General features: G+C 47.0%; 1 protein-coding gene across 1 annotated transcript in view; it reads right to left on the bottom strand.

Annotated features, from left to right (window-relative positions):
* The window catches only part of LOC140740161 (microtubule-associated serine/threonine-protein kinase 1-like), a 219902-nt gene extending 197661 nt beyond the window's left edge, over positions 1–22241 (bottom strand). Inside the window, exon 1 of the mRNA XM_073069135.1 lies at positions 21546–22241. Within this exon, the coding sequence (XP_072925236.1) occupies positions 21546–21584 (39 nt within the window). The 5' untranslated portion in view covers positions 21585–22241. The remainder of the gene's footprint in view (positions 1–21545) is intronic.
* Between the last annotated feature and the right edge of the window lie 1770 nt (positions 22242–24011).

Below are 24011 nucleotides of genomic sequence, written 5' to 3' on the forward strand. Positions count from 1 at the left end.
AGGGCTGAAATGCCTAATATTAGAGGGTATGCATTTAAGGAAAGAGGAGGAGTGTTTCAAGGAGATGTACAGGAAGTGGTTGGTGCCTGGAATGCGCTGCCCGGGATGGTTGTAGTGAAAGCAGATACAACAGGAATTTAAGTTTTAGGCACATGAGTATGCAGAGATTGGAGAGGTGTGGGCTATATGTAGACGGGATCAATTAGGAGTAACTTGCTTAAGTAATATGCCACAGAAGGTGCCGTTTGCAGTATGTTCTAATGACAACAATAAACCATTTACTAAATGAATAGTTCTATCCTGTTCTCCTTGGCAGCCGGGACAATTGAAATGTCCTTAGTAAGGTGATGCATACAGGTACTGGGATTGGTCACGTGTACCGCGATACAGTGAAAAGCTCCCCTTGCATACTGTTCATGCAGATCAGGCCATTACACAGGGCACGGAGGTAGGACAGGTTAAAACAGTGACAATGCAGAATAAGTGTAACAGCTGCAGAGGAAGTGCAGTGCAGGTAGACTACAAGGTGCAGCATCACCGTGAGGTCAAGAGTCCATTTTATTGTCCAAGAGCCTGATAACTGTGTGATGCAAGATGTCCCTGAGACTGGTGACGTGGGCTTTTGTATCATCTGTGCGACGGGAGAGGGGAGAGGAGCAGCTGTCCAGGGTGGGTGTCATCTTTAATTGTGCTGGCTGCTTTATATTTTTTTTTTTAAAAGTTAAGGATACAGCTCGGTAACAGGCCCTTCCAGCCCAACGAGCCCGCACCGTCCATTTAGACCCATGCGGTCAATTAACCTACTGTCTATTTTTGGAAAGTGGGGGGGGAAACCGGAGCACCCAAAGGAAACCCATGCGGTCACAGGGAGAGCATAGAAAATCCTAACAAACAGCAGCGGGAATTGGATCCAGCTGGCGGGTGCTGTAAGACAATACTCTATCATGCTACCCAAAACTCTGCCATAGCCTGTATTGATATTCCACTATTTCAGCAAACAATCTATGCAGCCCAGGTCACTTTCTCTATGCAGTTATTTTTTTTCTAAAAGGCATCCTTTAGCTCTTTACAAACTATGTGTTAAATTTAGATCAACCTTAAGTTTCAGTCCAATAAACCTTCCTCCCACGCCTTGTCTGTTCAGAATAAGTAAACAACGTTTCCCATGGTTACATGCAGTTCTCCAGTGGTAACCAACACTCCATGGGTATGTCCAGCCTCCGAAGGATGGTGTCAAGTTAACTCGCCCCTCCGCCGCCCACGACTGGCCTTAAGCTTTCTGGCAGTTACTGCTTGGGGTCACAGTGGAATGCACCCTCCCTCCCCAAGAACTGCTCATAAGCCAATTTATCCCTGAGCCAGGAATGTCACTGTTCAATAGATACCCATATCATATCACATTAGAATGGAAGAAATAGCAGGAGTCCGCCATCTGGCACATTGAGCCTGTTCCGCCATTCAATAAGATCATGGCTGATTTGGCTGTGGACACAGCTCTTCCTCCCTGCCTTTTCCCCAAAACCCTTAATGGTCCTGCTATGCAAAAATCAGTGTCTTAAGTATAGTTAATGAGGTACTGGAGCTACTACTGCTTCCCTGGGCAGAGAATTCCCCTCTGCATACACTTCTCCCATGACTTCATATTCCTCATTGAGTTTGCACTCTCCCGCACTGCGATCAGCAGGGCGGATGGAAGATGGCCGGGACGAGGAGGGGAGGGGAAGGGGTGGAGCATGAGTCTGGTAGAAAGGCAATCGGATGTGCAGAGAAGGGAGGGATATAGACAGGCAGAGAAGGGATAAATTTAGTTACACATTTGATTTGATTGGTTGTGCACCATATTCCAATGATGACAGAAGAAACCTGTGCAGGAGAGGCTTTAAAGTGGAAAAGCCATTGCACTGGGACCGGTCCCCACTCTCCGCCTCAGAAGTCCAAGTAGTCGTCACAAACGGGGTCCAGCTCAGTTGCAGTGCATGACCGCAACTTCTTCGGAGTCTCGTCGTGCCCTTTGTTCTCCACAAAGTTTTGCAGAACTGCCTTCCTGGCCATTAGATCTCACGGTTGATCTCTTCCCACCGGAGCTAATTTCACATGCTGGAACAGGCATGTCCCTGTCTCAAAAGGCCTGCGGACTACCCTCATCTGATTCAGCCAGCCTTCCAAAGCAGCGTTCCAGGGTGAGGCCACGGTCGCATGCAAATGGCTACTTGGAGCCGCAGCTGAGAGTCCAGTGGGGACCAAAGGTGAGTGAGCTGCCACAGAATGGACACAACAGCCTTTTTATCAGAGGTGCTACCCCTCCCTGGATACCCCTTACACTCTAGTTAAGCACTGAATTACTAGTTTAATTAGTTCAGCCCAACATGTGTGGTCTGAAGGCGTGCTCCTGCACAGTGCTGTTCTATGTTCTAAGAGCTCTTTACCCTGGCCATCTCCCTTCTGCTCACAGTCCAAGTGAAGGGTCTCAACCCAATCCATTGACTATCCATCCCCCTCTACAGATGCTGCCTGACACGCTGACTTCCTGCAGCAGTCTGTCTTTACACCTGAGGCTGGAAGATTAAGTGTGTTAGGAGTGGCCTGTTTTACTGGGTGTAGGAGCAGTGAATCCAGAGTTCCTGAAATGCGACCAACAGAATTGTTTCATCCCAAACAAGAACATACTCAAAGGGCCAAATGGCCTGCTCTTCTGTCATAACAATTCAATGAGAATATAAAAGCACAGCTCACCACAGCAGCATAGAGTACTACAGCATAGAAACAGGCTCTTCAGCCCAGTAGTCCTGGCCAAACTATTATTCTGCCCAGTCCCACCTTCTTGCACCTGGACCATAGTCTCCATACCCTCCAGCCATGTACCTGTTCAAACCTCCCTTAAGTGTTGCAGTAGGACCCACATCCACCATTTCCACTGACAGCTAGTTCCACATGCTCACCGCCCTCTGAATGAAGAAGTTCCCCCTTAAATATTTGACCTTTCCCTCTTAACCCATGACCTATGGTTCTCATCTCACCCAACCTCAGTGAGGGAAAAAAACCCTGCTTAAACTGATGGTATCTGTACCCCTCATAATGTTGTATACCTCTATAGCAATCCCTTAAGAGCGCTGAAATCATATATCAGGAATAAATCTGAAGCAAGCCATTTTGCAAGGCCTCAACCCTCCTGAAACATGGATCCTGCCTTAAGTGCCGGCTGCCAATAGCCTTTTAGCAATCGAGCTGCTGACCTGATCGATAGCACCTAATGGATCATTACTAAGCTGCAGTGCATTAGAGACAAGCCTTCTAATCTGCCGCTTGATGGATTGTTCCGACCTCCAGTTGCCCTCCATCTGTACTGCAAGCCTTGTTCTGACAAAACGTTCTTCAATTAGAAAGAAAGTCCCATAAATTTCCATGGTGCCTTTCATGACTGCAAGATGCACCAATTACTTTACGGCTGGTGAAATTTTTTTTTTGCAGCGTAGCCAGTTTTCTGTGAAGGGAGTATGCATCGTGAGCAGCAGTGACACAGTGGTAAGATCATTCGTTGCTGAGATGTTTGTTAAAGTACTGTCTTGGTCTTTGAAAGAGTGTCATGGGATCGTCTATAGATGAGGCCTTCAGATTTAACAGATCATTCAGTACTGCACCAGATTGTCAGACTAGTTTTTGTGCTTAAGTCTCTGGTGTGGGACTTGAACTCACTACCTTCTGAAGGAAGTCTGAAGATGCTGGAATCTGGAGCAGCAGGCAAAATGCTGAAGGAACTCAGGGGGTCAGGCTAAATCTGTGGAGGGAATTGGACAGTCGATGTTTCTGGATGAGACCCATCACTTGGACTAAAGGGAGACTGTCAGAACAAAAAGGTGGAGGACAGGGGTGGAGCAAGAGCCGGCAGGGGATTGGTAGATTCAGGCAAGGGGCTTTGATTGGCAGGTGGGGAGGGGGGAAGTGAGAGAGGGAATAGCACAAGAAGCTGTAGCATGATGGGTGGAGGTGACAAAGGATGAGGGAATCCAGAGGAGAGGAAAAAGGAGCGTGGAATCAAGAGAAGAGGGTGAGGAGCACAGGAGAATCAAAATGACTACCAAAAACTCTTCTTCCCATTCCCACATCGCCATGTCTGTCCCCAGCCTCCTCCTAGGACTGCTAGGGCGAGGTCAAACACAAACTAGAAGAACAGCAGATATTCCAAGTGGTCTACAAGCCAACAGCCTGAACATTGAATTCTCCATCTTCCAGGATTGCTTTACCTGAAACAAAAATAGATTTGATGGGCCAACTGACCCCACTCCTCTTCCATAACATTTAAACAAGCCCTTAGAGGCATGGCACAGAGTAGAGTCATAGTGCCATTCACCCCGCCTAGACTGTGCCAAGCTATTATTCTGCTTTGTCCCTCATCTTCCACCTGGACCATAGTCCTCCACACCCCTCCCATCTACAGTACTTATCCAACCCTCTCTTAAATGTTGAAATCCAACTCCCAACCACCACTTCCAATGGCAGTTTGTTCCACACTCTCACCACCGTCCGAGCGAAGAAGATCCCCCTCGTGTTCGCCTTTCACCCTAAACCCATGACATACAGTTCTGCCCCTTTGAGCTACCCAGTTCTTCCAACACACAGCTGAGAACCCATCACCCTGTTTCTTTCCCCTCCTCTACCCTCTCCATCTGCACACTCTTCCCACTGGTTCTCCTCCCCACCTCCTTTCCTTTATCCCAGACTCCACCTTCCCCTCCAGTCAGAGATTATCACCATCAACCCTTCGTTGCTTCCACTACTACCCCCCCCCCCCCACTTCTGACACTCTTATTGATTTTTAGAAGTACAGTATGGTTAAAGGTTCTTCCAGAGGAATGAGCCCAATTACACTCATATGACCAATTAATCTACTACCACTTGTGTCTTTGGACAGACAATGGTCGAACTGTACACAGGTTGACGGCACTGGACTCGTGTTCTGTTAACTACTACACTACTACGCTACACCCCACCCTCCCTACCCTACCACACTGCTGCCAGTAGGCACCATTCCACCCTCCTCTGACCCATCTGCCTTTCTTGGATCCATGTTTATACTGGCCACCTCCCTTCTACCGTTCAGTCCAAGTGAAGGGTCTCAACCCTACTTGTTGGTTGTCCATTTCCCTCCAATAGATGCTGCCTGACCTGCTGGGTTCTTCTAGCTTTTAGTTTGCCCAGCCTAAAGGAAGAGGGAGGGGTACCATGTGAATCATGGCTGGCCCTCACGAAGAAATTAAATTGTATAAAGTCTGAGCTTCCATGAGAACGTGGCACTGTGAATCCCACATTACAATCCAATACCTCGCTGGCGGCTTCAATGAGGAAGAAATAAGGCCTTGGCAGTTTTGTCTGTACACAAGACCATAAGATATAGGATCATACTTAAGCTATTTGGCCCATCAAGTCTACTTCACCATTCAATCTTAGCTGATATTATTTTCCAGTCCCATTCTCCTGCCTTCTCCCCATAACCAATCAAGAACTCATCAATCTCTACCTTAAATACTCCCCAATGACTTGGCCTCCACCACTGCCTGTGGCAATGAATTCCACAGATTCACTACCCTCTAGCCGAAAAAATTGCTCCTCATCTCAGTTCTCAAGGGTCGTCCCTTTATTCTGAGGCTGTGCCTTTGGATCCAACATTTTCCCACTATTGGGAACATCCTCCTCACTTCCACTCTATTCAGATCTTTCAGTATCCGGTAAGTTTCAATGAGATCGCCTCCCACTCTTCTGATCTCCACTGAGTACAGGCCGTGAGACATCAAATACCCCTCATACATTTCACTTCTGAGATCATGAGTCATTAATACCCCAAGTTTACTTAAAACTGATCAGGCGCTTACACTCACCTAAGAGTGCTGGAATCAATTCCAGCCCCCACCCCACCCAAGGCAAGTCAACTGTGTTTAACCCGAGAATCAATCAGAAGCCAGCGGCACTTCTGCAGTTGAAATCCCACCAAGTGGGTTATCAGAGCAGCTAACAAGAATCCTCTTTGACGTGAAAGTTCTCCCTCAGCCCCTGGTGATAAACAATTCATAATTCAACGCACCGGCTTCCACAAATCAGGAGCTACATTTCAAAGAGATGGGTGACACTCCCATCTCAGCATGTGTGGTTTCCATGACAACTCCCACAAGAGAATTTTATCTCTGTGCAGATGCTTCAGCATTTCTTCTTGCCTACAGTTACTGGGGGCATGACTTACATCCATCTGACACATAGAGCATGCACACGTAGGTACGAAGCAGATAGACAGCTGGACCATCAATACAGAGCATCAGAGTTATAGCCACGTTCACTGTCAAAACACCTATCAAGGAGGCTAGACTAAGTTTTAAAGGAAGATGTGAAATTTTGCATACTCGTCCCAGTGTCTTGCTATTAAATCACACAGAGAAATTTCTAGGAAGTTAATAGGTTGGTTGTATGAAAGCAACTTTAAACGCCTGCTGCTTAAACCTAATAAGATTTTTGAGGAAAAAAGCCAAGGATTAACCATGGATGTATGCATACAAGAATAGTGCATGCAGGGAGTATGTGTGGGGGGAAGTGTTCTTACCCGTGTGAGCGCAGGATGGTGCTCAGGCAGAAAATGCACTCATAACTGTGTTTTCGTATCCTTTAGGATCTGCAGTTTATTAGATCTGTACTCGAACAAGATGAAACTATCCCGAATAATATCACTACAAGCGCAGTTCCATCAGACTGCTGTCCATTACGTCTCTGAACAAATTTTCACAACCACAGTATTCCCATCCCAGCCGTATCGCTACACTTGCAGCTTGTTATTCTAATTTTGGAAATGCAGATTTCACAAGCAGGCAAAGATATCCTGTGCTAATGACCAGGCATTCTGTTTTAGCTAGGGATAAATGTTGGCCAGTTCTCAAGGGAGACCTCTCCTTGGTTTGTTTTCCCAAAAACGCCTTAGGATAATTTACACCATGCTTTGGGCGGGGTTGAGGAAGAGGGGCTGCACTTTAAGTGTAGCACCTCCATTAATGACGTACTCCCTTGCTATTGTTGTGGGGCTTCCGCCTAGACACAAACTCAAGCCTATAAATCGTGGTTTTGAAAAACTGGGTGAGCAAGTCACTGACACCCTACTGGAGCAGGGCAAACATAGGGCTGTAAAGAATACTCCCCCTGTTGGCTACTGATGGTTTTTGTGATCCAGAGGCTCTTTGGAGTCGAAAATAATGCATAAAACATATTGCTAGCAATTTTTATTAAGCATTATATAAACCAACACCAAATAAAGACAAAGGAGAAAGTAGTCATGGTTCTCTTGTACTGAGGCTAGACATAACCAAAAATTCCAGTGATTACAATTGACCTGTAAGATGACCAGATTCAAGTGGGGTGACACCTGCTACTGAAAACAAAGAGGTTTCTAGAAAAATACATAAACAACTGTACTATAAATACTGGAAAATTCACTGAACTATTATCTATTTTATTATTTATTGAGATACAGTGTGGAATAGGCCCTTTGAGCCTTGTCACCCAGCAACCCACAATTTAACCCTCGCCTAATTGTGGGACAGTTTACAAAGACCAAGCTGTCCGTCTTTGGACTGTGGAGGAACCAGGAGCACCCAGAGGAAACCTGCACAGTCATGGAGAGAACGACAAACTCAGCAGCAGGAATTGAACACAGGTCACTGGTACTGTAAAGCATTGTGCTAACCACTACACAATAATACAACTGCAGATGCTGTGGATCAAAGAATACAAACACAACACCGGAAGAACTCAGCAGGTCAGGCAGCATCCGTGAGAAAAGAGTAGCCAACGTTTCGGGCCGAGACCCTTCATCAGTAATGGGGGGGGGGGGGGGGGGGGAGGGGGAGGGAAAGAGAGGACCGAAGCCCAGTAATAGAGATAGGGGAGGGGGTGGGGCCTAGAGGCGCCAGATGGAAAACCAATCCGAGGAAAGATAAAGGGGGGAGGGGGAGGGGATAAGCATGAAAGAACTGTAGAAATAAAGAAGCAGAAAGTTGAAAGGGGAGAGAGGCAAGAGAGGGACCTGGGATAGGGGAAGGGGGAGGGGGAGGGAATTACCAGAAATTGGAGAATTCAATTTGCATTTGCAAATCTACACCTGCCCCCACACCTCCACCCTTACAACCATTCCGGGCCCCAGACAGTCTTTCCAGGTGAGGGCAACACTTCATCTGCGAGTCTGCTGGAGTCGTCTATTGCATCCAGTGCTCCCGGTGCGGCCTCCTCTACATCGGCGAGACCCGACGCAGATTGGGGGACTGCTTCGTCGAGCACCTCCGCTCCGTCCATCACAATAGACAGGACCTCCCGGTTGCCACCCACTTCAACTCTGCCTCTCATTTCCATTTGGATATGTCCATACATGGCCTCCTCTACTGCCATGATGAGGCCAAACTCAGGTTGGAGGAGCAACACCTCATCTACCGTCTGGGTAGCCTCCAGCCTGGTGGTATGAAACACTGAATTCTCCAATTTCCAGTAATTCCCTCCCCCCCCCTCCCCTTATCCCAGGTCCCTCTCTTCCTCTCCCCTTTCAACTTTCTGCTCCTTTATCTCTACAGTTCTTTCATGCTTATCCCCTCCCCCTCCCCCCTTTATCTTTCCTCAGATTGGTTTGCCACCTGGTGCCTCTAGGCCCTACCCCCTCCCCAATTTCTATTACTGGGCTTCGGTCCTTTCTTCCCCCCCCCCCCCCCATTCCTGCTGAAGGGTCTCGGCCCGAAACATTGGCTACTCTTTTCTCACTGATGCTGCCTGACCTGCTGAGTTCTTCCAGCATTGTGTTCATGCTAACCACTGTGCTACCATGCTACCCCCAATTATATATAGAGAGAGATTTATATAAAATTACAAGTATAGGAAGTTAAACTACCAGAAAAATAACATCTCTAGACCCGTGCCCTGTATGGTACCATCTTCCCAGTCCTGACGAAGGGTCTCGACCCAAGACATCAACTGTACTTCTCCCTATAGATGCTGCCTGGCCTGCTGCGTTCCACCAGCATTTTGTGTGTGTTGCTTGAATTTCCAGCATCTGCAGATTTCCTCATATTTCCATCTTCCCATTCGTTCAGGGAAGGAATGATGGGTATTGAAAGGAACACAAATGCTGGAGATTGGAGCCATGCTTCTGTTGTCTTACATCTCACTGCTGGCTGTTGCTCAATGGGCAGCACTCTGCTCCCAACAGACAGAAAACCTGGGCTGACGTTCAGTCCATTACCGGCGAAAAGCTGAACTATGTTGTCAATGAGACATTAAGTAGGCGGCCATTTGGCCCTCTCCAGAGGGGTGAATAAAAGGAAATCTGTTTTCACCCTCAGGAATGTTTAAATTAAATCCCTCACCAACATCGAGTTGATCTGGTCATTATCACATTGATGTTTGTGGGAACATATGTGTACAGATTAGCTGCCCTAAATTTCTGTATTTCAAAGCACAAGGGATCATTAAAGATAGAGCATGGAACTACATAGCCCAGTACAGACCTTTCAGCACATCACATTATACCAACCTTTTAACCTACTCTAGAAGCAATGTAATGCCTCCTTTCTACATAGCCCTCCATTTTTCTATCACCCAGGTGCCTATCCAAGAATTCCTTAACTGTCCCTGACGTATCTGCCTCCACCACCACCCTTGGAAACGTGTTCCATGCACCTACCACTGTGTTAAAAAAAAAACTTACCTCTGACATCTCCCCCCCCCTCCATATTTTCCAACAAATTTCTTAAAGTTATGCCATTTCCGCCCCGATGGTGCTTAGCTCTACAACACAGATACGGGCCCTTCAGCCCATCTAGTCCATGCCAAAGTATTATTCTTCCTGGTCTCATCTCCCTCCACATCTCTCCCACCCATGTACCTATCCAAACTTCTCTCATATGTTGAAATCTAACCTGCATTCACTACTCCTGCTGGTGCTCAATCTATACTCTTACCACCCCCACCCCCTGAGTGAAGAAGTTTCCCCTCATGTTCCCCTTAAGTATTTCACCTTTCACCCTTAACCGGTGACCTCTAGTTCTAGTCTCACCCAACTCCAGCGGAAAAAGCCTGCTTGCATTTACCCTATCAAGACCCCTCATAATTTTATCTACTTCTATCAAATCTCCCCTCAATCTCCTATGCACCAGGGAATAAAATCCTAACCTGTTCAACCTTTCCCTATAATACAGGTCCTCATGTCTTGACAACATCCTTGTCAATTTCCTCTGTACTCTTTCCATCTTATTGATACTTCTTCAGTAAGTAGGTGACCATTATAATGCATTAAGTTCCAACTAAGCTACTCGCTTGGAAGTCTCGGTGAGCCATATATTATCTGACCCAGAAACATCAGACAAACTGTCCAAACTCAGTTTCCTTCTCACCTTGACTGACCCTGAACCTGCACTAGCCTAACTCAAAGAAAGGCCAGTGGTGACCCAGTTCCTATCCTACCCTGATACTGGCTGCCTTAAACAGAAGAACAGCACCGTTGTCCAGAACTCTGAACATGCAGAAGATTCCATCTTAGAATAACCTTAATGAATGCAAGACTGATTGGCACAATTCTCAAGAGGTGATGAGTGGACTGACGTCTAAAAGTACCAGTAGGTTTGGGCTTGGAAAGGTTCAGCAACTTGCTGTGTGTGGGTCACTTTGCTGTTTTCAACATGCCTGACACCTCAATTAGCCTGCACCACTGCTACTGCGCTACCCGACGGCAATAACTAATTGGTTTATAGATGAGTCTCCTGCCATTATTTGGCCCCAATTATGTTGCGGATGCAGAGCAAGTTGAAAAACAGAGAAGTCAGAGTGAGCCATTTGCATCTGTTCCACCATTCAATGTCAATGCTCCACTTTGAAATCATATTCCTGCTCTCTCCAGCTACCTCGATATGCCTCTGTATGTTCACAGACTGAGTTCAGGAGCCACAAAATAAAGCTGCAGCTCTATAAAACCCCGGTTAGGCCACATTTGGAATATTGTGTTCGGTTCTGGTCACTCTCACACGTGAGAGTGTGCCGAGGAGATTCACCGGCATGCTGTCTGGACTAGAGAGCATGCCTTATGCGGATATTTTGGGCCTTTCTTGTTGGAGTGAAGGAGGCTGACAGGCGACTTAATAGAGGTGTACAAAGTGATAAGCGGCATTGATCGAATGGATAGCCAGAGACTTTTATCAGGCTGGAAATGACTAATATGAGAGGGTATAATCTTAAAGTGATTTAGAGGAAAGTATAGAAGGGATATCAGAGATAAGGTTTTTTTAATACAGAGAGTGATGGGTGCATGGACGCCCTGCTAGGTGTGGTGGCATATATAGGCAGATATATTAGGGACATGGATGATAGATAAACAGAGGGCTACGTAGGAAGGAAGGGTTAGATTGACCTTAGAGTAAGTTAAGAGGTCAGCACAACATTGTGGGCCGAAGGGACTGTACTGTGTGGTAACGCTCTATGTTCTATATTCCTTCCTCAAGTAGAGACAATATTTCCTTGGTTCAATGTATAACAATACGCTGGGCTTTCCCCTGATGAGCTGGTTGGTTGATCTCACTGTTACTTGGTCATTCCATGTTGTTTGAGCTTGCTGTTCATACTTTGGCTGGCAGGTCTCCAAAGTTACAATGGTGACACCACCTTTTCCACCGGCTGCTAATAAACTTATTAGGGGTATGGACAAGATTGATTGTCACAGTCTTTTTCCTGGAATGGACAAGTCGAAATCTAGAGGGTGTCGTTTTCAGGTGAAAGGAGAGAAATTTAAAGGGCATTTAAGAGGGAAGTTTTTTTTGCACACAGAGAGTGTTGGTAGTGTGAGGTGGTGGTAGTGGTACACGGATAGGAAATACTTAGAGGGAAAGGGGCCACATGCAGATAAATGGGTTTAGAGCACAAAAGGTTCTGCAGATATTGGAAATCTAGAGTAACACACACAAAATGGTGAGGGAACTCTGAGTCCTAAAGAAGAATCTTGGTCCGAAAAGTAAACTTAATATTGCTCTCCCTAGATACTGTCTGATCTGCTGAGTTCTTCCAGTTGTTTGAGTTTGTTACAAATGGGACTAGCATGGCCAGCACAGACACATTGGACGACAGGGCCTGTTTAACTCTTGAGCCTCTAATCTGCCCCTATGATTCAGTTTCTGCTTCATGATACATTGCACAGATTCAGATTTATTTTTCACATGTGCATGACGCTATTCAGTGAAATGTGTCATTTGTGCTACAACCAACACACAAAGGACGTGCTGGGGCAGACCATTCTGACGCCAACATAGCATGTCCACAATGCTCGGGAGAGCCACACAGAAAGTAAGACAAAACAGAACACGCAAAGCCACAAAACAAACAGCAGCAATAACAGCAAAACTGACCCCTTTCCTCACTCCCACCCACACATGGACAGTCCTCCAGCTCCAGAACAGACTAGTCTCTAGTCTTCATTGACGGACCTTCAACTTCCAGACCTCCATTTGGGTTGGATATGACAATGGGGAGATGCCGGCCAGTCGAGGATGAGAATAGAGTGCAGATTTCACCCCAAGGCTAGAAGCTCTGATGGTGCCACCTCTGTCCTGCAGTGCGCCCTTCTGAGCTCCCGAGTGAGATTTGAAACTTCTGACTCAGAAGTGGCCGAGCTTTCAGTTGAGCTGTGGCTGAGACGAACTGAAAACGGTGACTGACCTTTCTCTCTCATCGGCAGCCAGCCAGGCACGGCTGCAGGAGGGAGCCGCTTGCATTATCGTACACCACAGCGCACCGTGAGCCCGCGCTGATGTAGATTGGCAGAGACAGCCCACTGCATCCCTGTGCGAACCCGAGCTCGCTCCGACAGATGTCTGAGCTCACAGGACGCACAAGAGGGGGGAGGGGTTGGAGCCACTCAGCCACACTGGGCTGCAGACGGATGCATCAGACGGCCAAGCCACTGGAAAACGTCACGTCTGCCCTCCACAGCAGCTGATGTGGCTAGCGCAGTCAAATGCTTGACTGAACAATGCAGACACAAATTCAGATTAAAGATCACCTTTATTTGCCACACGCAGATCGAAACAACCGAGACGTGTGGCTCGCCTCAACGAGCAGCACGTCTCGTGGGTCCGAGGAGGCAGCCCGCAAGTGTCGCCACGCTTCCAGTGCCAACATAGCATGCCCATAACCCGCTAATCCTAACCTCTACACCTTTGGACTGCGGGAGGAAACCGGAGCACCCGGAGGAAACCCACGCAGTCACGGGGAGAACGTGCGGACTCCTTACGGCAACGGCGGGAACTGAACCCCGATCGGCGAGAGCTGGATCTGTAAAGTGATGCGCTATGGTGCTGCCCCTGTGTGGTCAAGTACCACCACAGCGGCTGTCGAGTTTAAATACAACTAATTAATTAAATAAACATAATTAAAAAGCTATTTTTAGCAATGCTAACCATGAAACGATTACACCTTTGTTAAAATCCCTGCCTGGTTTACTACTGCTCTCTAAAGAAGGAAATGTCCTATCCTTTTCCAGTGCCTCTGTAGCCACCAGCACAATTACCTCCTGAAAGGGCCAAACTGGCTGCCCATTTATGTTAAAATCATTTTGATATTGGGCACAGCTTATTTTGGGCAAGCACCTCTGTGCCAGGTGCATATTGTGATCGAAGGTGACACACTTTGTGGGTTCTGAGTTGGCTGAGGAGGCCGAGGTTGAAACCACGGACTCTTCAATAGATGGGACGGATGCCAGGAGAGTGATTTGTGAGAAGGCACACTCCTTCCTCAGCTTAAGCAAGTTGTGGCCCCAGTGTGGTATCTCACATTCCTCGAGTCACAAAATGCTGAAGCAACTCAGGAAGTTAGGAAGCATCTATGGAGGGAAATGAACACTTGAAGTTTCAGGCCAAGGCCCTTCATCAGGACACTAGCAAGTTTCTAACGTACAGTGGAAAGCATTCTGATTGGTTGCATCTCTGTCTGGTAAGGAGGCTCCCGTGCAGGAGACTGAAGCAGCCCACAGAGGTTTGTGGGCACTGGGCTCACCACCATCTAGGACACCTTCGATAGGCAGTGCCTGGAGAAGGTAGTATCCACCATAAGGACCTTCAGCATGTGGGAGATTGCTACCATCAGGAAGGAGGTACAGGAGCCTAATGACTGACACTCACGTTTCAGCAACAGCTTCTTCCCCTCTGCCATCATATTTCTGAATAGTCCATGAACACTACATCACTATTCCTCTTTAGCTCTTCTTTATTTTCTGTTGGAACTTACAGTAATTTTTTTATGTTTTGCACTGCGTTGCTGCCACAGAAAGAAAGAAAACTCACAATATACGTCAGTGAGGATGAACCCGGTTCTGGCCAGAGCGTCTGTTTCAGGAGAGACGGCCGTACGAACGGCATAACCTGCCCAATGCAACGGGCCGAGTGTAACCAGGGCCTCGGTGCCAGGCATGTCGGCCAGGGAGAGGACACCAACGCTCATTCACATGGACTGGAGCAGCCTGCCATCACCTTATCCATTAACTGGACTCTGAAGTGAGAAAGCTGAGGATAATTAGGGAGGGGAAGTGAAAGTAGGCCTTGGCAGCTGCACTCACAGCCCTGTGATTAATGAGAAGAATCTAATTAGGTTAATATCGGTGTCTGAGACTTTGGATTCTGAACCAGTCGATGTTCCCAAGGGAAGCTGTACACTGTAGATTCTCGTGCCCTGCCCTAGCTGATCCCTCTGGACCTAATATCCCCATGTTTTTTCCTGGTAATAATGAATTTCCTCTGGATGCGCAGAGGATATGCACTGTTACCAGAAAAAACATTGAGATATTTAAACACACACAAAATGCTAGAGGAACTCAGCAGGCCAGGCAGTATCCATAGAAAAGAGTACAGTCGACATTTCGGGCCGAGACCCTCAGCAGGGATATTTAAAAATATTATATTTGCTTTTCAAGTAACACCCATTGGAGAATCCACTGTCTCTATACAGTTACAGCTGAAATCTTGGGATTAAAGGTGCTTAATAGATGCATTGGTTTAATGAATTAAGAGCAATGGTCAGAAGTCACTGTTCAGAATTGAAACTAATAAACCTGACATACAGTATGTCATGAAATTTGTTGTTTAGAGACAGTAGTACAGTGCAAGATGTAAGAAATGGCGATAAGTTAGAATTTAAAAACTAAAATAAAATTGTGCAAAAATGGTACTTTGAGATAGACACAGGCCGAGTTGGAGGACCTCAGCAGTTCAGGCAGCTTCAATGGAGAGGAACAAGCAGTTGACGTTGTTACGAATGTGAAGCAACTCTGAGGGGCCGAAGGGTACAAAGTCGCCCCCTCCTTTTTGAGAATCGCAAGATCGCTATTAATTCGGGTCTGAGACCCAGGAAATGAGAGCGAGCGGCATCCAGAATACACAAGGTTTGGAATGTGTCCTGACATCAGCGGAACGGAACCACTGATAACGGCCATTGTCTCTTGGAGACGGAATTGTGTATTGAGTACTGTACTATTCATTGAAACCCCTCAGGGGGCAACCAGAGTGGGCTGGTTTGATGGGATTGCATCATCCCAACCTGATTGATATCTGAGGCCCCATGAGTAAGGATAAAAGAGGGGTCTGGGGAACAACACCTTTAGACGCACCAGGAGAAACGCTAGAAATCCCGTGACAGCGTTTAATAGCGAAAGCCGGTGGGGGCTCGTGTGCGTCCTTTTCCCTTGCCAGGGGTGGCGGGCTCACCACAGAAGAATGGTTTAGCTAAAGGAGAGGCCACAAGTGAACAGCCACGACAACGAGACATCGATGGATCAAAATCATAAAGGAAGGTTGGAAAAACCCGTAGCAGTAAATGTTCCCATTATCTCTCTCGCTCTCTCTCTCTAACAAAGTGCAACACAGCGACAACCAAAAGACGGCAGCTGTATGAACTGAACAAACTAAATATTTCCATCGGACAATACATTATCCCCTAGACAACGATAGAGCTATTTCTTATTGATTATCATTATACCCGCACTTTTAGATTTAGTATTGACGACGTATATTATCTGTATATTTGCCTTGATATTATTTTTGTGTATTTTTACTAATAAATACTGTTAAAAATAGTATCATCAGACTTCAACGGACGTCTCCATCTTTGCTGGTAAGTTACCCAGTTACGGGGTTCGTAACAACGTTTTGGACCGAATCCCTTCATCAGGACTGGAAGGTAAGTGGAAAGAAGCAAGAATAAGGCGAGAGGTGGGGAAGGAGTTCAGGCTGGCAGGTCTTAGGTGAAATCAGGTGAGGAGGAAGGGGGATGAAGTAAGAAGCTTGAAGGTGATAGGTGGAAGAGGTAAAGGGCTGAAGAAGGAGGAATCTAATTGGAGAGGACAGTAGACCATAGGAGAAAGGGAAGGAAGAGTTGGGCAGGTGAGGAGAAAAGATGGGGTGAGGGTGACAGAATAGAAAATGGGAAAAGAGAGAAAGGGGGTGAGGGAGGGATTACCAGATATTAGAGATATCAATGGACATATCATCAGGTTTATTCCTTCCCATAGACAGTGTCCGACCTACTGAGATCGTCCAGCATTTTGTGTGTGTCACTCAGCACCAGAATGCCTGAGTCAACACTAGCCTGTAGTCAATATTTCTCACTAGGTTCAATGGATGGCCACCATTTAGGAGGATCATAAGAAGAAGCTAATGAGTTTATTGGGCATGAAGATATAGTTGTAATTTTTTTAATTGTATTCTTTATCTTACTGTGTGTTTGTGCTGCATCGGATCTGGAGTAACAATTACTTTGTTCTCTTTTACACTTGTGTACTGGGAATTACATTAAACAGTCTTGAATCTTGAATACTGCTTTACCCGTGGAGTTTCTCCAGCAGACTGCATACACATAAAACATCAACATTAAAATACATTACCCATTTTCATACATATAAATCTATACACACTAATGCTTTTCACCTGTACATAAAGCAGAATCTGGTTTATTACGTTGTGTAATTTGCTGCTTGTGACAGCAACACAGTGTAAGACATACAGAAAACAACTATAGGTTACAATATGGCATGAAAAAGTAAATAAGTAGTGCAAAAACAGAGCAAAATATTGAGGTACTGCTCATGGATACATGGATCATTCCAAAATCCGATGGTGGAGGGGAAGAAGCTGTTCCTAAAATATCGAGTGTGTGTCTTCGGGCTCCAGTACCTACTCCCTAATGACAGTAATTATACATATAAATAACGGGTCCACTGTCCTCTCCTATCAAATTACTTCTTCTTCAGCTCCTTGCATCTTCCACCTCTCAGCTTCTTACTTCCTCCACCCTCCCCACTTAACCACCTTCCCCCTCAACCGATCTCACCTATCACCTGCTAACTTGTACTCCTTCCCCTCCCACCCCATCTTTTTATTCCAGGTTTTGCCCTCTTCCTTTCCAGTCCTGATGAAGCGCAGGCCTGAAATGTTGACTGCTTATTCTCTTCCACAGTTGCTGTCAAACTTGCTGAGTTCCTCCAGCACTTTGTGTGCATTATTCATACATACACCTAGCCCATATAATTATGTGTTACTTATGGAAATGTACAAAAACCAAACACATATACGGTCTACATGTACAAACGTACAAAGGCAATATGTAGAAATGCATGTCACCTACAATCGAGAATGAGAACTAGAGGGCCGTTTGGGTATAAAACTGAACTCCAACCTGCAATCTGACCCTGACCTAACCCAGGATAGTATTCCAGAACCTGGCCCCACTTGTGGCTGAGAACTCAGGCACTTGCTGGGAAATTGGGCTCTAAAGGACCCCCATCAGTTCAACAATGCACTAGGTATCCTGGGCTAGGACCTCGGGGGGTGACCCAGTCCCTCACCTGACTGAATTGCCTTTGGCAATGGTTGCAGTGCCAGCCACAGCTTATTGGGTGGCTCTGAAGCTGCATGCTTTGTGTGGAGTCATTTCTCTTTAAATTGTCAGAGCCAATTTCTGCTTCAGATCCTCTGCCAGGGACAATGAAATGCACTTGTCCTGCTTCCCCATTGATCGGGATCAGTTGCAGAAGTCCTCACATCTCACACACATGCCTCGTTTTAGCATGTCATCCCAGCTTTGAGTGAGTTGCTGCCGTGAGTGATAGGCAACACTGCACTCCCCACTATTAAGCACATTTACATGGGGCGTTGCCATAAGAAAGCAGCATAAAGGACACCCCCCATCCAGGCCATGCCCTCTTCTTGCTACTACCATTGGGTAGAAGGTACAGAAGCCACATCACCAGCTTCAGGAACAGTTATTCACCCACAAACACTGGGCTCCTGAACCGGCGTGGATAACATCACTCACCACAACTCTGAACTGATTCTACGACCTACAGAATCACTTTCAAAGACTCCTTACATCTCATGTTCCCGGTATTATTTTTTATTTTCACAAGTTGTCTTCTTTTGCATGTTGGTTGTTTGTCAGTCTTTGTGTATAGTGTCTCATAAATTCTATTGTATTTACTTTTCTCTGTAAATAAATCTCAGAGTAGTACGTTCTCCCCATGATGTGTGGGTTTCCTCTGTGTGCTCCAGTTTCCTCCCACAGTTCAAAGATGTACCAGTTGGTAGGTCAATTGGTCATTGTAAATTGTCCTGTAGTTAAGCTAGGATTAAATGCTGGGCACATAAGGCAGGGAGGGCCTATTCCACATGATATCTCAATGAATAAAAAATTATATATAGAAAAATAGGGGGCTAATGTAGGAGTGAAGGGCTAGACTGATCTTAGAGTAGGTTAAAAGGTTGGCATTAACACTGCGGGCCGAAGGGCCTATACTGTGCTGTATTGTTTAAATGGTGAGATTGAGTGGACAATGTTTCTCCAGCAGCCAAGGCAAGAATAGCTCCAACAGCTCGAAGAGAAAAAAAAAGCACATCCAGAATCCCAAATTTCTAATTAGGACACATGCACTTGCAGCTATTGGAAACCTCACACCAGACAATGCAAGCCATCTATGTCTTAGACTACCAGACTCATTTTTTCCAACAGATGGAAAAATGCCAACAAATGTGAGAATATCCTCAGTCTGGGCAAGGTCCTAGAAAAACGCATCTCTTGTCTCTTCGTAAGGCAGTATGACTTACACAGCACAAATATGCTTACATAAGTAGAGAAGGCTACGTGAAACATCTTTTACATCATCACTTGTGAAAATCGTGGTCTTAGGTACACATTGGCACTGACTTACACAACAAAGGCTAGCACAGCTGGAGGGTTGAAGTTATCTCATGTTCTACCAGGATTCTGGTCATAGTAAACATCCAGCAATCTCCAAAATGTATACTTAATTGGTAATATTCAAGGCCTGAACTAAGCTCACATACGACGGGCACTCCATCACGTCAGTCTGCCTCCGAGCAGAAAGGAGACGATGTATGGATAGTCCCCACAGGAGGCTGAAGGCAGCATGGCCTAAAACGTTTCCACAGCCTAATGAGGGCCAGAGAATAAGCCACACCCATCCTCTCGGAAGTAGATTCTTTATACAGTAATGCATTTTTAAAATTTGGGCAATCTCCAAAGAGAGTTTTGAAGAGCATCTGTGACTGTGCAAAAATATCCTTTAAAGGGTCAAGTTGCCACGGCACCACACTCCCGGGACTCTTTAAAGTTCCCTTGTATTGGACGTACTCGAGGCAGGGGTTCTTCACACTACAGGTTATGAAGACCTGGTCTCTCTGCCTCCCGTCTGCTCATTGAAAAGCAAAAAAACTGGGAGATCAAGAATAAATAGTCACTCTATACCTCTGTTGTACTGCGTACCATTCTGGTCATTACTTACAGGAAGGCTTTGAGAGAACTATGCAGGGTTTATGAGGCTGGTGTGAGGAATTGGGGCAGTTGGGTTCTGGACAGAGATTGATGAGCAGGAAGTTTAATTAAGCTGTGTTACATTATGTAAGGCTGAGGTGTGCACAGTCCTTTGGTCCACAGTTAGAAACTAGGAATAGACGGTATGTTAGAAGTAACTGACGCAGGGCTTAGAAAAATAATTTCAGCCAAAGAGTGATGGGGCTGTAAACCCAAAGCTCAGAAGTGTGATGAAGCCAGCAACATTCACATTAAAACTTAGGGCAAAGGCAAATGAGGGGGGAGTAGGGGGGGGGGCACAAAGGAGTAGAGGAACAAAAAAGCCAAAGAACTGGGGTAAAAAGTGGCACAAACCAGTAGTGTGTGTGAAGAGGGTAGGCGGAGGGGGAAAGGGGTGAAATGTAGGGCAAAGGGAGGAGAAAGGGGCAAAGAGGAGGGATGCAAATGAGGGAAAGGGACGGAAAGGGAGGGGATAGAAGGGGAGGGAGAGTGGGGGAAGGAGAAGAGGGGGTAGGGAAGGGGAAGAGGGGGAGGAAGGGGTGGAAGGAGTAGGGGATGAGGGGGGAATGAGGGGGAAGAGGGGGAAGAGGGGGAAGAGGGGGAAGAGGGGGAAGAGGGGGGAAGAGGGGGAAGAGGGGAAAGGAGGGGGAAAGGAGGGGGAAAGAAGGGGGAAAGGAGGGGAAGAGGGGGGAAAGGAGGGGAAGAGGGGGAAAGGAGGGGAAGAGGGGGGAAAGGAGGGGAAGGGTGAAAGTGAGGGAGAGGGGGAAAGTGAGGGAGAGGGGGAAAGTGAGGGAGAGGGGGAAAGAGGGAAAAGCAGGGCAGGGGAAAGGGAATGGAGAGAGGGTGGGGAAGGGGGTAAGAGGAGGTAGGAGGGGGTAGGGGATAGAGGGGAGGGGTAGAAGGGGAAGGGAGGGGAAGGGAAGGGGAGGGGGAAGGGGAGGGGAGAAGGGAAAGGGGAGGGGAGAAGGGAAGGGGAGGGGAGAAGGGAAGGGGAGGGGAGAAGGGAAGGGGAGGGGAGAAGGGAAGGGGAGGGGAGAAGGGAAGTGTGGGAGGGGAGAAGGGAAGTGTGGGAGGGGAGAAGGGAAGTGTGGGAGGGGAGAAAGGGGGAGGGGAGGGGAGCGAGCAAAGGAGGCAAAAGTGGGGAGAAGGGGGTAGGAGGGGATGAAAGAGGGGAGGGTGGAAGGCGGATAGAAGAGGGTTACGGACAAAGGTATAGGGGTGAAGGGGCATAGGGGGCAAATAACAGAGGGCGAAGAGGCAAAAGAGGGAGAAAAAGAGGGATTGAAGAAGTGGTGTTAAAGAAGTGGGCTAGCAATTAGACGCATATTTTAAATCCAGTTGGCTGATGATCGGTAAACGTCTGCCTGACAGAGCAGTTAATGCAGATTCTGCTAATAACTTTCAAAGCGGGAATCGGGAGAACTATCACTATCATTATTATTTCAAAATAACATAAATCATGGGGCTATGAAGAAAAACCGTGGCGAAGAGAGAGGGAGAATGAGCTCCTGGAATGCGCCAGCAGGAGATCACAGGGCCGAACAGCCTGCGTGCCATTGAAGCAGCGTTTCAATGCAGAGTTTGCAGTGCAGAGCAGTGCCACCGCCCCGGGGATGATGGTTCCAGCTGCCGCGCTGAAACAAAACAAAAGACGGAATTTGGGGACACTCACTCACCTGCACTCTCCTTCGCCTCACAACATCGGAGTCGTCCATCGCGACTTCTAGGCAGCTCTTCCCGCTCGCATCTCCGGAGATAATCAATCGCCCGCTCGCTATCCTTCAACGGGAGGCCCGCGGCTGATTTGGCAAGAAGGTACGTGCCAGGAGTCCGCCAGCAACTTCTAAAATCCCATCCACATCCCTGCGCCAAACGCAAAATATTATTTGTTTTTGGACGCACTGACGGCAGGGGGATATCAGGATGTGAAGTATCGGAGGCGGGAGATCATCTGTTTTTTAAAGGTTCAGCAATAAAGAAAACCCAGGAGGACCGGGTCATTTTCCGTGTTGCCAGGGGTCCTGGGTTCACTCGCTGTCTGGACATGGTCAAAGGTCAGATAGGAAGCTTCATTCCCCGTGCTCTGCATCAAGCGGCTCTCTCCTGGGTCCGAACGGTATCCAATGCGGGCTGGATCCCGCCCTGGTTTAATTGCACTGGAAACCTCGGCACATGGTGCATTAAATGTTGTCCCAAGAACTGTCTGCATTTACTAGACGCCGTTCCCTAACTCTCCACACAAAGCATGACTCAGGGTTTTATCTTGCAATGGCTCTGATCTCCCTCCACACAGACGCGGTCAGACACTGACAAGACAAAATACATAACCTATCAGCTAGTCTGCCAGAGGAAGCCAATGAGAAATAGGATGTTCCTACCTTGACACAGACTCATGTCTTCCTGTATTGGTCACGGGTTTGTGTGAGCACTCCCCCTCCCTGCTCGAGAAAAATTCAATAACAAAGATTAACCATTTCAACACGGGAGGGTGTTTCCATCAACACTGCCTAATACATGCTCCTGTCGGGTGTAGGATATATCTCAGCACTGGAAGCCTGTTTATAACAACACTGCTTTGTACACGCTCCCACAGAGAACCAGATGCATCCCAACGATACAATACAGTGGTGGGGCAGCTGGATCAAGACTTCGGCAACCTGGGGTTAATCCTGAGCTCCGCTGCTGTCTGTGGGGAGTTTGCACGTTCTCCCGGGTGCTCTGGTTTCCTCCCACATCCCGAAGATATTCAGATTACTAGGTTAATTAGCTGCTGCAGATTGATCCAAGTGACAGATTCCAGGGGGAAGTTAATGGGAACGTTTTGGGACGGGATAGGTTATGGAGAGGATTGGTAGGGGAGTTGAGAAGTTCTGAGAGCTGGTATGGGCTCAAAAGACTGAATGGGCTTCTTCCATGTCATGAGGTGAAAGATCCCATTTGAGTAAGATCTTTGATTTCTCCCAATCGCTGAACTTCCTAATTTTTCAAATCTTTAACTCATTCCTCTTCAAAAGTTGCCAATGAATTGCACTTAACTAAAGTTCACGAGCTGTGATGTAATGTTACCTACACAATTACGATGTAATATAGGAAGGACGTGGAAGCTTCAGATAGGGTACAAAGGAGATTTACCAGAATGCTGCCCGGACTAGAGAACATGCATTATGAGGATAGGTTGGGTGAGATAGGGTTTTCCCTTTGCAATGACGCAAGATGAGAGGTGATCAGATAGAGGTGTGCATGATGACAAGAGGCAACTATCCAGGGTGGAAATAGTAAACACAAGGGAGTATAATTTAAAGTGGTCGGGGAAAATATTAAGGGATGTCAGAGGTGAGATTTTACACATGGACTGATGGGTGCATGGAACACCCTGTCAAGGGTAGTGATAGGGGCAGATACATTAGGGGCATTTAACAAACTCTTAGATAGGTACATAGATGACCGAAAAAATTAGAGCTATGTGGGAAGGAAGGGTTAGATTGATCTTAGAGTAGGTTAAAAGGCTGGCACAATATCATGGGCCAAAGCACCTGCAACGTGCTGTAATGTTCTATGTTCAAATGAAGCAGCTAACACTGGTGAGAACAACACCTTTTAAAATGTTGGTGCAGAGACACCAGTTCATAAGGTTTCCCTTGGTGCCCAAGATATCAAGTGAATTCATTCAACAATATCATCCTAAATAATTGGTTTCAGGGTAGGGAATGGGTGAGTGGCCTCGATCATTCCCTGGTGAACCCACTGCTCTGGTGCATCCCCAGCTCGGCATTAAATTCAGACTTCTCGGAGGATAGTCACCTTGTCTTGGTGGAGAGGCTTGTGGGTTCCTATGATCCCAAGAGTGACGCTGCATGGAGTTTAGTCATCTGGCTAAACTAAAGTCAGCTGCTTCTAGGGTCACCCATGGCGGTGAGGTCAAAGAGTGATTCAACCGGACCTCCAACGGTACAGCTGGTGGAAGATGCTGACACATCACAACGGCAGTGAAGGCAGATGAAGGCAGCAGCCGTCAAGGGTCCCCAGTCGTCTTGCATTCCATGTCATTGGACCCTGACTCTGGTCTGTCAAGGACCGTATGGTGGCGGCCCATGCATCAGCCTCCCCACGTTAAAGAAAGTCATGCACGGGCATTCTCCATT

Source organism: Hemitrygon akajei, chromosome 16 (assembly GCF_048418815.1).
Source record: "Hemitrygon akajei chromosome 16, sHemAka1.3, whole genome shotgun sequence".
NCBI lineage: Eukaryota > Metazoa > Chordata > Chondrichthyes > Myliobatiformes > Dasyatidae > Hemitrygon > Hemitrygon akajei.